The 16,006-nt window shown below is 42.0% G+C and overlaps 2 protein-coding genes across 3 annotated transcripts; one reads left to right on the top strand and one right to left on the bottom strand.

Moving 5' to 3' along the window:
* The first annotated feature begins 3,397 nt into the window (after nt 1-3,397).
* Nucleotides 3,398-9,606, top strand: FCER1A (Fc epsilon receptor Ia). Of its 2 annotated transcripts, XM_070396849.1 has the most exons (5): nt 3,398-3,452; nt 3,875-3,887; nt 5,048-5,214; nt 7,057-7,318; nt 9,267-9,606. In XM_070396849.1, the coding sequence occupies exons 1-5, from the start codon at nt 3,398-3,400 to the stop codon at nt 9,439-9,441; spliced, it is 672 nt and encodes a 223-aa protein (XP_070252950.1). In that variant the 3' UTR covers nt 9,442-9,606. The 2 variants fall into 2 exon arrangements, with proteins under 2 accessions (XP_070252950.1, XP_070252951.1); XM_070396850.1 differs by lacking the exon at nt 5,048-5,214 and having other exon boundaries at nt 3,875-3,895.
* A 3,454-nt stretch (nt 9,607-13,060) lies between these two features.
* LOC138995927 (olfactory receptor 10J3-like) lies at nt 13,061-14,002 on the bottom strand. Its single transcript, XM_070396740.1, has one exon. The coding sequence runs from the start codon at nt 14,000-14,002 to the stop codon at nt 13,061-13,063; it is 942 nt and encodes a 313-aa protein (XP_070252841.1).
* Nucleotides 14,003-16,006: the final 2,004 nt, after the last annotated feature.

Below are 16,006 nucleotides of genomic sequence, written 5' to 3'. Positions count from 1 at the left end.
CATAAGAATTGCATTTTTAATGCACTTCAACTATCAATAATAGAAAATAAATGCTGATCAGTGATGCTAGAGGAAAGAATGAATTATATTTCTAGTTTCTCTATAAAATATTATTAGAATAGCTGATGAGAAGATGTAGCAAAGATATGAAGGAAAAGGAAAGTATTATAGTAGAGTGTCAAGCAGCACATTGTCATTTTTCCTGGGTTTTGTAATGTTCATGTTATTTTTCAGCTTTTGCATTTTGTAATTTGTTGTGATTCATTCTTTTGTTCTACATAGTCATTCTAACATCGAATATTATGTTCATAATTTTCTATTCATTTTTTAAGGAAGGCCCCTAAAATTGTGGAAGTTTCAGGAGCCTGAAACTGAACCCACCTCACCTACCTATACACATTTTTATTTTCTAAATCAGTATAATTCCCAATTTTAATATAAAGAAGAAATAAAATAACTTTATAATGAGCAAATATACTCATGATGAATATGGTGATAACAAATACAGCCTGATATGAGGGTAAGGTGTCAGCGATATAAATCTGAACAGCGTAGCTGTTGGTGATCAGATTTTCTGAAATAGTGAACAATTTAATGATGCCGTTCCAGGAAAAACAAAGCAAAATCTCCCCTCAGTATGCGTGATAGTTTCTTTCCTGTAAAATCTAGTATATACAAAAAATAAAAAACTTTGCATTTGTTGGTCAAACAGGTTTAAGGCTCAAAGGCTCAAATAATTTTAGAAGATTTGACCATACATTTAAAAAAAATATATATTTTATTGATATTTTACAGAGAGGAAGGGAGAGGGAGAGGGATACAGGGTTAGAAGCATCGATGAGAGAGAAACATCGATTCAGCTGCCTCTTGTACGCCCCCTACTGGGGATGTGCCCACAACCCAGGTACATGCCCTTGACGGGAATCTAACCTGGGACCCTTCAGTCCGCAGGCCGACGCTCTATCCGCTGAGCCAAACCGGTTAGGGATGACCATACATTTTTTAATATGCAAGGCCATCCTGGATATTACAGGACATTTGGCTGCCAGTAAATGCTGAAAATGTATCCTGCAGGCCCATCACTGAGACAAGCAACATGCAATACTCATTTCTGCCCCACCCCCATCACACACACACACAGACACACAGACACAGACACAGACACACACACACACACACACACACACTCACATTTCCTCATGGTCCTCTGCAGGCAGTAACACAGGGAATAAGCCCTGAGAGGTTCAGACAACCCCCTGGCAGTCCTCACTTCCCAGCCCCCAATCTTACCCACCCTCACCCCCAGAAACACACTGGTCACAGTGCTGTTCAGCCAGGTCCTAAAGGATTAGGGCTTCAAAATTTACCTATTAAAATGCAAATGTTCTTGGCTGGGCTAAGACCTCTTGTTCTTATCAGCTAACAACCTAAAGGAATTCCTTTAAGAGGAGGCTGTTCCCATTTCTTAACTGTGTAATTCTGTAAGAAAGCATAAAATAAACCTGGCCTACACTACATTTGGCTTGATTCTGCAAGACTGGGGTTTCTCTGTCCACAGCCACACCCAGGAATGATCTGAGAAACCCCCTCCCCCACCCCCCACCCCAGGACAAAGTCTCCTAATGCAGGGAGCCCTGTGTGGGAGGCGGGCCCGGCCCCACTCACACAATTGCTTCTGCGTGACCTGGTTGCATCCTTTGGGGGATGTACGGACCCACTCGTGGCTTTTCCAGCTTTTGGGTGTTTTTCCCTGTGGATTGACCAGGAAGTTGGGGAAGTGGTCTCTTTCTCTTCTATTTTCAAGAGAAGCTCGATGAATATATTTGCTCATTATAAAGCTATTTTATTTCCAAAGCTCTTTATAAAATAATCACAGTCATAGTAACGACTAACACACAAAGCACTAACTATCTGCCAGGCTCTGTTCTAGAAGTTTCACTGTATTAAATATTTTAATGTTCACAACAGATACTATTGAGACAGGCCGGTAAGCAAGGACAAGGGGAATAGGGAAACTGAGGCAGGCAGCTGAACAAGCTGGCAGAGCAATTTAGAGGTTGCCTCCCTAGAGATAACATGCGTAGGAGGGTTTTAAGCGACGGTGGCAAGACTTGTAGGAGCGCTTGGAAAGGCTGCCCCACTTGAGGAGGCACTTCCCCAGCACCAGCTGGTCGATCGAGCCCCCTGCCCCCAGGTACACCACGCCCAACCTCTCATCCACAACCAGGGGGTTCAGCTCCGTCTCACTGCAGAGGAAGTCCAGCTCCCAAGGCTGCAAGCCCACACTTGGGCTCACCAGACCCAAGGTAGTGAACAGGGCCCAGCGCTGTATCACCCCAGCACCCAAGGCTAACCGTGGGCAAGTTACCTAACTCCCCTCTGCCTCATGGCCTATCTGCACGTCCGTCACCAAGACTCAATGGCACCTGGGCCGTGGTTGGCACTGCACTCCAGCCCACGTAGCTGCCACCCGGAGGCAGGCCTTTGGCAGGCTATCATTATATTTCCTGGAGTCAGGCCTTCTTTCAGACTCTTTAGTCTCCTTCCTGGCTTTTCCCTGGCGTGTGTCCTTATCCTATCTGATCTTCTCCCCAGATGTCCCTGGGTTTTTCTCCTCCCCTTTATGGTCACCATTTTGGCTTCCACTGTGCCTGTGCTTAGTGAAAAGACATCCTCTGTGCCATCTCTCCCTTCCCCTGTCAACGGGTGGCTGTGAAGCATCTTTCCTGCCTACTCAGATGCCTGGAGTGTCCTTTCCTAGTTGATCCGGCTGGTTCCATGTGCTCCCTTCCTTTTTGTTAACATCTAGCTAACGGCCTGCTATACAAGTAGCTCTGGAGAGCCACAACAGAATTTCAGCAATCGCTGGCCATACTCGTGGACATGCATAAACAGTATATTGTCATGATTAAGGGTTTTCCTCTAAGGTTAGATTTTTAAATGTCTGAATCCCAAATTAGCCATTTAGTTTCTACCCTAAGATAAGTTGCTAACCTCCCTTTGCTTCAGGTTTCCTACCTATAAAATGTAATGAAGGCACCTGCTTCATAGGATTATTGTGGGGAATGAATGAAACATCGCCTGTACCCCACTTTTCTAAGTTGCATTGATAGACAGTTTAAGAATGTCCTCTGACTGTGTGTCTGGTCCTGTGACTGTCTTTTACTAGATTCCAGGTATGTCTATGGCGGTGGGATGGGGGAGTAAGGAGGTACATATAAAATTGCCCAATTAGGCACCACTCCAAATTTTATCTCCAGGGAAGGAGGCAAACCCAGGCACAGCTGATCAGGTAACCAGATAGGACACAGAAATCATTTCCTTCTCCTTTTTGGTTTTAAGTCTATGTTAAGGCCCTAGACTTCAGCTCAGTCTGTACTTGGAGGCGCTAGGAGAGATGTCCACTTCCATGGGAGGCCCTGCCCTGCTGTGGGTAGCGTTGCTGCTCTTTTGTAAGTAGAGGTTCAGTCGCCCCTCTTGCAACAGCCAAAATGGATCTAGGAAGCAGCTGGGGTGGGATTGCTGGTTTTAGTGCTGACTTTTTCTAGGCCATGCCCAAACCTTGGGACATCCCAGGGGTTCTATAGTGGAGACAAACTGGAAAGCAGAGGAAAGACGGCTGAGCAACATCTAAGCAAAAAGCTAGACTGAGAGCCTGGTTATTTCAAATCATTCTGGCATCTCCAGAGGACAAGGGGGGTGGGGGAGAGTAAGAGAAAGAGAATCTCCTTATCTCAGGATCAAATTCCTAGGAAGATGGTTAGCCCTTAGAATTCCATGAATGTAGATGTCATCCTACCCCCAGGCCCCCAGTCCTCAGGAGCCTCAGAAGGCTGGGGATGGACACTAATTTATCCTCTCTGACCATTTGCAGCTCCAGATGGCATGCCAGCAGGTGAGTCCTCTGTCCTTGTTCACTCGGTGTTTCAATGTGTCTGGGCGTTGCCTCTCCACCCACACTGTTTCCCTTCATTCCAGCATCTTTGTTTTCTAATGATGATTATAATTTTCCTAATGATTATGAATCTGCAACTCCCTGTTCAACCCACTTCCCATGTCCACCTTGCCTTGTCTGTCTTCTTTCCTCTCACTTAAAAGCATCTCACATACCAATTCATTCTTTCAAGTCACCACCTCCTCTTTTTATGTCAACAACCACTTCTTTTGAACATTTAAATGTCTCAGCTTCTCTTCCAGGCACTATTATGTACTCTGATTCAATTCTTACATCATCGTCCTTAATGTTGTTATTTTAGAATTAAGGATGCTGAAGCTCAGGTTCAGTGATTTTCTGGAGGTTACACAGCAAGCAAAGGACTGGATTCTAACATAAGTGCCTTGGATTCAAATCTGGCTCTCTTTCTACTGCATCACCTTTTCTTCATCACCCCCTGCTACTTCCTTAGCTTCAGTTCAAATTTGTATCACATCTCTTTGTTCTTGGAAGCCTTTTAAGACTGATCCTCTTGGTCTTCCTCATTACCTTCCAGAATTGGCATATATTGTTTGCTGCATAAACACTCACAACAGAGTTATGCATCCATTACTCACTCATTCATTCACTCCATGTGCCAGCGATTGAGCCAAGCTAGGGTTAAACATGACAGACATTGTCTCTGCCTGAAAAGAGATTGCAGTCCTCAATTACAAATTCTGAAATTGAAATCAAGAGAATTAAATGAGTTATCTTACACCACATGTTAAATTTTATTTATTTATTTAATATCCTGCATTTTTGTCCTGTCTTTCTCCCTAGGTAGGGAGCTCCCTGAGACCACACCAGTGTTTACTCCTTTTTAAAATCCTACCAAACAGGATAGGGTCTTATCAACATCAGTAGAGGGTAGACTGAGCATTGATTGACTATTAGTATACCTTTATTTTGAAGCCTAGACAATTAATTTTCTATGATGTTTCCCCCTCTATATCTCTTTTCACAATGTGATCTTCTCAAAGCCGCCTGGAAGTCTACGTTGTCCTTGAACCCACCCTGGAATAGAATATTTAGAGGAGAGAATGTGACTCTTACATGTAATGGGAACAATTCCCTTGACGTTAACTCCACGAAGTGGTCCCACAACAATACCGTGCTCGCAGTCACGACTCCAAGTTTGGACATTGTGAATGCCACATTCCAGGACAGCGGGGAATACAGATGTTGGATGAGCAAAAACCTTATCCCAAGTCAACCGGTGTATCTGGAAGTCTTCAGCGGTAAGTTCCAAGTCTGTGGAAATACAGATTTTCCCAGGTGAAGGATGGCCTCTCTGATGATGGGGAGCAAACAGTTATTCTAAGGCTTAGGGGACCAGGGTGGAACTCAGGGTCTCTCACTCAAGACCCGTAAGGCTCTCTTCTCACATCTCTACTCCTTCTGCCTGCTTTCAATATTCTGGCCATCTTCCAATGCTATTTGTCCATTTTATCTCACCTCTGACTATCTTTTCTATATAGATTCAGATGCATATTATTCAGTGATCACTGACATGTTGGATATGTGAATATTGCAAAGAGCTATATATCTGAAATAGGATCAAAGGTTTGATTTAAAGATTTGCTCTGCAATATTCATGTGCAATGACCTGGATATTTGGTTGTACTCTTCATTTTGAAAGATATCTGTGTACATTCCTCAAGTCCTCTATTTTTATTTGAGAGAAAAAATTTATGTTCGCTTTTTATCTGTATCACTTTCCTAGTGATAATTAGTGAAGCCTGCTTAGGTATATGTGGGTTAGTTAGTAAATGCTGGATGAACAAGCCAATGATTTCATTTGAATGGCTAGGTTATTGTTATATTTTTAAATATAAATATATTTTAAAGTATAGACAAACTTTGTATTTTTCTCTTGAATGAAAGATGTTTTAACATCCATATGAAAATCTCAAATAAAAACGAAAGGAGTATAGAATAGCTTCTTTATTTCCTTGGAATAGATTCTGTTAAAGTCCTCAAGGATTGCTCATCAATAACATATGTTTGCACAAACTAGCCATATTTCCATTTAACATTTTTCTTTGGTGACTGCTTTTCAATTCTGTTGTTAATTCTTACCACTGGTGCTCTAAACCACTTAACCACACTGGCTATGGCTGCTTTTCAATTCTTTTTTCTTTTTTTTTATATTTTTTTCTTGATTTTTTTTAAAATATATTTTATTGATTTTTTACAGAGAGGAAGGGAGAGAGATAGAGAGTCAGAAACATCGATGAGAGAGAAACATCGATCAGCTGCCTCCTGCACATCCCCCACTGGGGACGTGCTCGCAACCAAGGTACATGCCCTTGACCGGAATCGAACCCGGGACCCTTCAGTCCGCAGGCCGACGCTCTATCCACTGAGCCAAACCGGTTTCGGCTGCTTTTCAATTCTTAAAATGACAGTAGTCACGGAACCTAATTTTTCATGGACTTATTACTGAAAAATATTAGTTGAGTACTTATCAACTCCAAGGTACTGTGTTAGGCACTGGGGATATAATGTAAGGAACGGGCATGGCCCCAAACCTCTTGAAGTATAAAGCCAAATAAGGACAAGGATATTAAGTAAATAATTACACAAATAATTAATAAAAGTTGTTATACATGTTTTGAGGAAGCTTTACGATCAACTATGAGGAACAATAAAACTGAAAGCCCCTATGAAGTAAGAGAAGACAAAATAGACACTGTTCTAGGCTAAGATACCGGAAGCAGAATAGGTTTGCTTCCCACTTAGTGACTAGAACTAACAGCGATGGAGCTCAAGGGAATTCTGGGGTTTCAGACCTTCCTTGGATGGGCTCAGCAGAAATGTCAGAGAAATGTTATGGCTCCAGACTTACTTTTCAGGAGGAGAGAAGATTTATCAATATAGAAGTCCAGCTCTAAGCATTATTTTGTTTCCTTTCTATTGACTTTATGAGCCAAGAAATATATTAATGATGAACAATGGCTTCTGACAGACTCAATGCAGGACCTCATTCATTTTATCTACCTGTTATTTATCTATCCCAAATCTATCTGTATAATCTATTTGTTCGCTGTTAAATAAGTAACATCATAAATGCTCTTCAGATTGGCTGCTCCTTCAGTCCTCTTCTGAGGTGATACTGGAGGGTGAGTCCTTCCTCATCAGGTGTCACGGTTGGAGGGATAGAAACGTCTTCAAGGTGATTTACTACAAGAATGGCCAAGCACTGAAGTACTGGTATGTGAACCACAACCTCTCCATTACCAATGCCACCCTGGATGATAGCGGCAACTATTACTGCACAGGCAAAATTTGGCAGATGAACTATACCTCTGAATCCCTCAAGATTACTATAAGAAAAGGTGAGTTAGGCCTGGCTGGCATGGCTCAGTGGTTGAGCACTCTACCTATGAACCAGGAGGCCACAGTTCGATTCCCAGTGGGAACATGCCTGGGTTACGGGCTCAGTCCCCAGTGTGGGGCATGCAGAAGGCAGCCGATCAATGATTCTCGTCATTGATGTTTCTATCTTTCTCTCCCTCTCCCTTCCTCTCTGAAATCAATAAAAGTACTATTTTAAAAGGTGAGTTAGTACAAGAAAGGAAGGAGCCTATAGCAGAGGAAGGGAAAGACAACATCTCAACTTGAAATAGTAACAGCTTGTAAAATGGGGGCAGCCGTGATTCCTTAGAAAATCGACTAAACTTCCAATGGAGAGTCATGGACTACAGTATAGTTCTCAATCTCTGGCTTAGGTTTATTTTTGGTTTGTTTCATGGCGATAGTAATACCTGCTCATATTATGGCATTTCTACAAAGATTAAATGTGGTAATATTTGTGAAATGGATTTGTAGTTTGTTAAGCACTACCCAAGCATAACACACTGCAATTAGTTTTGATCTCAAAGTCACCTGCTGCTCCTTGTGCGACACATATCTATTGAATTGAAAGAAAGTATCAAAGTTGAAGGAACAAAGGCTGTGAAGAACTTAGTCTATTTTGCCTAGGAGGGATGGGTAAGAAAACCAATAATTCAGTAGGCTGTGTGCCTGTATATTGGGAGAAAAGAGAGAAGGCTTAATGAGGAAAAAATGGGCAGGTGGGCAGCCAATGAAAAGGACTGCTCTTCCCAAGCTTCATATGAAAGGGAGAGCCTTTGCCTTACCAGGAGGAAATTGGCACACTTGGCTCATACTAATGTCTACAAAAGCATGAGTCCAGCAGCTAGAATTAGGCTCTAGTGGCAGGTCTCTGTTAACTAATTTGAGACCTAAGTACCATTTAATTGTTCAATATCTTTATCGATAAAATAAAGGGTTGGGTCCAGACTTTATTAGAATCACTTGGAGAAATTGAAAAACAATATTGATATTCATATCTCATTCTTAGAAATTCTGACTTTGATTAGATAGTGTGTGCACACATCAGTATTTTTAGAAGCTCTTTCAGGTAATGGTAATGAATAGACAGTGTTCAGAGCCACTGATCTAGGTGAGCTCTAAGTAATATCTGGCTTTAATATTCTGGGTCTCTATAATTCTAGAATAATCACCAAAAGCCAAAAGCGGTGCTTTGTAAAAAGAGTAACAGAGTCACAAAATAGTGAAACTGGAAGGAAACTTTAAGATGATTTTGTTCAATATCTTCATTTTACCCAAAAGGCATGCAAGAATGATGATCGATTGATTGATAAATAAGATACTGATGACCTCCTGACTTCACTCTGTCTCTTTTCTATTCCAAATAATATGTGGATGTTGGTCTTTTCAGTTTCAAGAAAGGGGTTATTTTTTCTATTACCTTCCCCATTGGGCATATTGGCTAGGCAGCGGTTCTCAACCTGTGGGTCGCGACCCCTTTGGGGTCAAATGACCCTTTCACAGGGGTCACCTAAGACCATCGGAAAACACATATATAATTACATATTGTTTTTGTGATTAATCACTATGCTTTAATTATGTTCAATTTGTAACAATGAAATTGGAGGTCACCACAACATGAGGAACTGTAATAAAGCATCGCGGCATTAGGAAGGTTGAGAACCACTGGGCTAGAGAAACTGTCAGACAAGGGCTTGGGGAGATATTCAGGACTCCCTAGGGCTCCAGGGAGCACAGTCTAAGGAACCCAAACTCAGAAGTGTTTTCTCCCTGCACCTGAGAAATGCCATGTCATGCTAGAATAGGGAAGACCATGCGGGTCCCTTCTCTTGGGGAGGATGAAGCTCTGAAACTTGCAGTTCAATTTTTAATATTATTCAATAATGTTGTGTTTCTTGTTGCACCTAGATTCCAGCACATCTCACCAAAGCAGCTACTACTGGAAGCCACTCCTTATCCCAGTTTTGGTGGTGATCCTGTTTGCTGTGGACACAGGGCTGTTTATCTCAACCCAGCAGCAGTTCACATTCCTCTTGAAGATCAGGAGCACCAGAAAAGGCAACAAATCTATGGACCCACAGCCTAAGCCAACCCCCCCGAAGAAGTGAAGTCACTGCTCAAGAAACATTTGCAACAGCAATTTCCTTCTGGCATCCGCTATTGCTTCTGTTGTCACACCCAACTCACAATATCCATAGAAAAATCTGTGTTCAACTGAACTGCTCACTAAACCAACTAATACTGGTTAAGTGGCATGTAATAATAAGTGCTCAATAAACACCTGTTAAATAAGTAAAAGAATGTATAGATTCATTTATACACCTGTTTATACATGTATTTATATAGTTGTGAAAGAAAAGTACAATTTTAATAAAAGAAATGTGAAATGATATGTTGCTTCCAAGTATCCGAGGCTTGCCAGTTTCTTTCCTCCTTCTCCTCCTCCTCCTCCTTCTCCTCCTCCTCCTCCTCCTCCTCCTCCTTCTTCTCCTCCTCCTCCTCCTCCTCCTTCTTCTCCTCCTCCTTTCTTCTGGAGGCAAAAACCATGAAGTTTTAGATTAGACAAGTTGTCTCTTGACCATAGTAAGTATAAGCTAGGAATGAGAAGACATGGTGGAATGCTAGTGAGGTTGATCATTTTTACGTTCTCTCTTCAATTTACTATCGATGAGCTTCTAGGTCTTGGCAGAATCTGGGGCAGTCTTGAGCCATAGAACTTAGGGGTTGAAGCTCAGTCTAAGATTCCCTTGTGATTGTTTCCTCCCTCTAGAATCCCCCAAACATATCTTTATTTTTTATTTTTTAAAATATATTTTATTGATTTTTTTTTTTTTTACAGAGAGGAAGGGAGAGGGATAGAGAGTTAGAAACATCGGTGAGAGAGAAACATCAATCACCTGCCGCCTGCACACTCCCTACTGGTGATGTGCCCACAACCAAGGTACATGTCCTTGAGCGGAATTGAACCTGGGACCCATGAGTCCACAGGCTGATGCTCTATCCACTGAGCCAAACCGGTTAGGGCCTAAACGTATATCTTTAATACCCTCTTACAGCACCTGAACTAAGCATCTTGTAAAGAAATTCTAGTAAATAGTAATAATCAGAACTCTCTGCTCTGAATAAAAGTCCAGAACAGAATAAAACTCAAGCAAAGGATTTAGACATTGTTGGTTTGTTGATTTCTCAGATTCTCTCATGGAATAAATGGGACTAAGTTACAGCTTCTTCTAAGGCCACCTGTTAGAAAGAGACTGAACTAATTGTGAGACAATACGGATCTAACAATAATATTGAAATTATTCATAAACAAAATTTTGAAGACAAGGGGATGATTTTTTGTGGATTCTGAGCAAAATTTAGATCTTAATTTTTAACCCATTTCCAAGAAAATAATACTTAAACTGCTGCCAACTGAACTGAGCCACAGCAAATATAGTTCAGTTCATAGGATAACATTATTTTTTTAAATTAAAATAGAAGTAACTGGCCTTCTGCCTTAGTTAGCAAATATCAACACTGAAAATTTGGGGCCCCACTTGCCAATTGCTGTTGTAGAAATGGGGCCCTAAAATGTTGTGAATGGAGGCTTCCAGGAAAGAGACTCTGAAACGGAGATGTGAATGCAACTAGTTTATCAGGGAGTGCGCTCAGCATCAACCCCTGCGTGAGGGCGAAGGAAGCAGGACTGGGCAAAAGAAACGTGACACAGACACAGCAAAAGCCTCAAAACCCTCAAACCCTGGCGCAGCGGAGAGCCCTGGAACTGGGACAGCCCTTCTGGTCATCTTAAATTGAGGTATGGGCCCATGTTCAGACTCTGAAATAGCAAGTCATGGAGGCCATCCATGGGGATTTGCAGGAGGCAGCTCTTCTCAAGGGCAAGTCCTGAAGAGGGACTCAGCTGAGAACTGTCAGCCCAGGACACGCCCAGCCGCTGGAGGAATGAATGTGGATCCTCAAGGGGAGCCATCAGCCTAGCGTACCAGAGCCTCAGCTAGAGACCACTTCAAACAGAAGACAGGGTGACACAGGCCATCAGAGATTTACCTAACCTTTTTATCTAGATGAAGCAGATCTACTAAGGAAACAGTTTTTATAATTGCTCTGTGACTATCCTCACAGAAATGTACTGGCTCTATCATTTCTAGAAATCTGGACACAAAGGCAAAGATATCTTTTATCTCTCAGACTTCGCATGCCAGTGTTTTGTGCGAAGTGAGACATAGTAACTTTACTTAGGGGATTTGTTAACTTCCACTGACCTGTCCCAACCTCAGTGCCCCGCAGACTTCATGACACTTTCACAAGCTTTTGCAGGGTCATCGCTTGTACCAGCTGGGCACTGGGGCCTGTGGAGAGCTGTGTTTGAAACTCGGGCTGGGCTTGATCCTCGATCTAGAAGGCCAGAGCAGAGTGGAAGGATGAGAGAGAGCAGATTTCTCCTCACAGCAGAGCATGTGCGTTCACCTTCTGTGATGCTCACACATGAACTGCTTTTATCAACTGTGGTTTTAAGCTGAAGTATCTAAGGAGACATTTCTGAAGATTAGCCTCTGCAGGCTTAGGAACTTACTGGAAATTCTTTTGAAGTCAAGCTTCAGACTTCCGCTCATTAATAAATATTTTCAGAAGTTTTCGTTAACGTGCTGACACTTAATACTCTTTCAAAGAGTTTAGCTTTATCTTGTAAAAGAAACTATATTTTTGCTGGACTCTTTCCAAACTCCAACCTCTTTCACTCCCGAATTGGAATGTGAAAAGCAATGGACTTTTCAGCATGTCCTGCTTTATAATTGGAGTTTTCTCACCTAGACATCTCTGGACAATTGAACCACCCACCTTTGGGCTCTCAGTAGCTGGTGGTTTTTGCTTTCCCACATTTGCCCTCCTCATTCCCAGGAATGGTCAGTTAGGGTAGTTCCAGTCACTTGGAAAGTGTGTGTGACATCTTTTGATGATTCTTTAGGCTGTGATAGGATCTTAGCAAGTGGCAAACACATATTACAATAAAGCCTTCAGTGTCCACTGGAAAAGATACGCAGGCATGTCTCCTCACTTAGTTGTTAAAATATTTACAAAAATTACTCCTACACCCATAATTACACACACACAAAAGTCTTTCTAATATGGTTTATTTTAGCTCTTAAGAACTTTGCTGTATTCTGTGTCTTAATAGAGTTGTATAACTTAACATATTCTCAGGGTGTATATAGGTATGTGCATGTGTGTGTGAGAGAACATGGATATGAATGGCTCAGGCATGTAAATCTTTTTCCTACATTCTTAACTGTATGTGAAGTCATTTTTTATCTTATCTGAAGGAGGGTGTTAAAGAACAGTGATTAGTTCAAATGGAAGCCTTCAGTTTTAATACCCAATTAAACTTCGTCTACTATTCTTTTTTTTAATATATATTTTTTTATTAATTTCAGAGAGGAAGGAAGAGGGAGAGAGAGATAGAAACATCCATGATGAGGGAGAATCATGGATCGGCTGCCACCTGCAAGTCCCCCACTGGGGATCCAGCCCACAACCCGGGCATGTGCCCTTGACTGGAATCAAACCTGGGACCTTTTAGTTCGCAGGCCGACGCTCTATCCACTGAGCCAAACTGGCTAGGGCAGTCTAATCTTCTTAGTCCCATATATAAAGACATTATTGAAACAGCATTAAGATCAATACATATTGATAAATCAAATAAAAGGCCTTCACAACCACTCAGCATTAAGGGGACCAGGGCTTTCGCCCCATGGCTCTGCACAGAGCGTCTTTGACCTCCTTGTTCCTCAGGCTGTACACGACGGGGTTTAGCAGGGGAGTGATGACGGTGTAGGTCACTGAGATGAGTCTGTCCTGGCCTATGGAACTCTGGGACTTAGGCTTGAGATAGATGATGGAGGCACAGCCATAGTGGATGACTACCACTGTGAGGTGGGAGGCGCAGGTGGCAAAGGCCTTCTTCCGACCCTCAGCGGAAGAGATCTTGAGAATGGTGGAGATGATGAGGACATACGAGATAAAGACCAGGCTCATGGGCAGAACAAGGACGCAGATGCTGACCACAAAGTTGATGATTTCATTGGCCGTGGTGTCTATGCAGGCCAGCTTCAGCAAGGGTCTCACGTCACAGAAGAAGTGAGAGATAACAAAGGCATCACAGAAGGAGAGGCAAAATACAGAGGTTACTTGAACAGTGGCCATGCCCAGACCAATTCCCAGTGACCCAGATACAAACCGCACACAGGCCTCCTTACCCATGATGACCGAGTACCGCAGGGGGTTGCAGATGGCCACATAGCGATCATACCCCATGGCCACGAGCAGAAAGCAGTTGTTGATACCAAAGGTGAGATAGAAGAAGAGCTGAGTGGCACAGCCTTGGACAGCGATGGGTTGATGAGGACTCAGCAGGCCAGAGAGCATCTGGGGAATGATGGCCACAGTATAGCAGGTCTCGGAGATGGACAGCATGCTCAGGAAAAAGTACATGGGAGTATGGAGGTGACGGTCCATGCAAATAATGCTAACAATAATGGCATTGCCCGAGAGAGTCAGCAGATACAAAGTTAGAAAGACAACAAAGAAGACAAGCCTGTGCTGCCACCCGAAGCTGGAGAAACCTTCAAAGAGGAACTCAGTCACAGCAGTGGAGTTTGGTTTTGGCATCGAGGAAGGTCTAGGTCTGGAAGAGCTGGGCAAAGAAATGAAATGTGTGATGAGTCAACTACGAAAGAGAATAGGCTGGACCAAGGCCTTCACTAAAGGGCTGCCTCTCTTCTGAGCAATGCTCTAGACCTCGAGGGCCGTCACTGAACAGCTGTTGACTATTTGCTCAGAATCATCACCTTTGTCCATCTTCTTGTTTGGTACTACAGGCATGCTACCTTAGGACCCTAGGATTGAGGTCAGAGATAGATCTGAGAGGAAAAGCACAGACAAATTTAAAGACAGACTTTATAGAAATAATTACTCATCCATTGAAGGAGTGAGTCCAGGTCAAGGAAGAAACCCAGCTCTATAGGCTTCCTCAAACACATTTGAATTAACCTCCTAAAGATTCAGTGAGAAACAGTGTCTGAGGTGAAAGATAAAAGATATATGAGGCTGATATCAATAGTCCGAATGCACTACTAACAGCAAATGCTCAATGAGGGTCTTAGATTGACTTTTCCTCCTCAAAACCCTAGGTCCTAAGTTTCACTTCCCTATGCCTTGGACCTACAATCCACTGTGATCATGACAGATTAGAGTGGCACAGCAAAAGAAACTATCAACAACATGAAAAGGGATCTCACTGTATGGGAGAACATATTTGCCAATTATACATCTGATAAGGGGTTAGTTTCCAAAATGTGTAAAGAACTCATACAATTTGATAAAAGGAAGACAAACAATCCAGTTTAAAAATGGGCAAAGGACGTGAATGGACACTTCTCCAAAGAGGACATACAGATGGCCAAGAGACATGAAAAAATGCTCAAAGCCACTAATCATCAGTGAGATGCAAATTAAAATGACAGTGAGGTATCATCTCACACCTGCCAGAATGGCTACCATCAACAAATCAACAAACAAGTGCTGGTGAGGATGTGGAGAAAAGGGAACCCTCGTGCACTGCTGGTGGGAATGCAGACTGATGCAGCTACTTTGGAAAACAGTATGGAGTTTCCTCAAATATTAAAAATGGAACTGCCATTTGACCCAGTGATCCCACTTCTAGGAATATATCCTAAGAATCCTAAAATACCAATCAGAAAGAATATATGCACCCCTATGTTCAGAGCAGCACTATTACAATGCCTAAGATCTAGAAACAGCCCAAGTACCCATCAGTGGATGAATGGATAAAAAAGCTGTGGTACATTTATACCACGGAATTCTAAGCAGTTTTATACCATTTCCCTTCCAATTGCTCATATGGACTTCTTCACGCTCTTTTAAATTTTTTCATGAGGTGCATTGACTAGAACCAGGTATTGCTACATGTAGTATCCCAATACAGGTGTGGATTATGTGAGATAAGATTTTCAGCTCTTCTTCTAATCCTGTTCTTGAAGGTGCCCAACATTTAACTTCTTTAAATCATAGTAGCCTACCCAGCTAATATATATAAGAACAATATGCAGTGACATCTAGATTGTTTTCCTGGGTTATAACTAATAGTTTGAAACCCATCTCTATAAAATTACAGTTTTCATTATATTTGAAAACTTGGATTGAAATTCATCCAAGTTATGCTTATAACTTAATTCCACTTTCTTGGTCAGAAGATCTTACTCATGCCTGTTGCCTAGAATATTTGTTTCCTTCCTCTTCCAACCATTAGTCAGCTCTAAATTGCTAACAGCCTAAAACACTTTCCCAGCACCATCATGTGAGAGATAACAGATACAGCAAACAGTAAAGGAAAGCAGAGTAGAATGGGGAAAGAAAAAACATTGGCAAGAATAGGATTACTCGTGTACGGTGTAAGAAATATAATTGAGGAAGGAAAGATGAGAGAAAAATGTAGGGAGGGTACAGGTGAACAGACTATTCAGATAATGCTATTGACCTTTTTTTTTTTTTTTTTTTACCACTCTTTCTTTCAAATAAATGACAAAAAACAACAACAAACAAACAAACAAAAAAACATTGTGGTACATTAGCACAATGGAATACTATTCAGCT

The sequence above is a fragment of the Myotis yumanensis genome, unplaced genomic scaffold (genome assembly GCF_028538775.1).
Source record: "Myotis yumanensis isolate MYYU_CA2020_CCGP unplaced genomic scaffold, mMyoYum1.0.hap1 SCAF_17, whole genome shotgun sequence".
Lineage (NCBI taxonomy): Eukaryota > Metazoa > Chordata > Mammalia > Chiroptera > Vespertilionidae > Myotis > Myotis yumanensis.
The sequence above is the reverse complement of the archived record's forward strand: the minus strand, read 5'-3'. Positions and strand labels throughout refer to the sequence as shown.

What these genes read in the sequence shown, in the direction of transcription:
- FCER1A (XM_070396849.1), top strand. Translation starts at nt 3,398, where the DNA reads ATGTCCACTTCCATGGGAGGCCCTGCCCTGCTGTGGGTAGCGTTGCTG. An exon ending in GTATCTGGAAGTCTTCAGCG is followed by an intron (nt 5,215 to 7,056) that starts GTAAGTTCCAAG and finishes AATGCTCTTCAG; the next exon opens with ATTGGCTGCTCCTTCAGTCC. An exon ending in ATTACTATAAGAAAAGGTGA is followed by an intron (nt 7,319 to 9,266) that starts GTTAGGCCTGGC and finishes TCACCAAAGCAG; the next exon opens with CTACTACTGGAAGCCACTCC.
- LOC138995927 (XM_070396740.1), bottom strand. Translation starts at nt 14,002, where the DNA reads ATGCCAAAACCAAACTCCACTGCTGTGACTGAGTTCCTCTTTGAAGGT.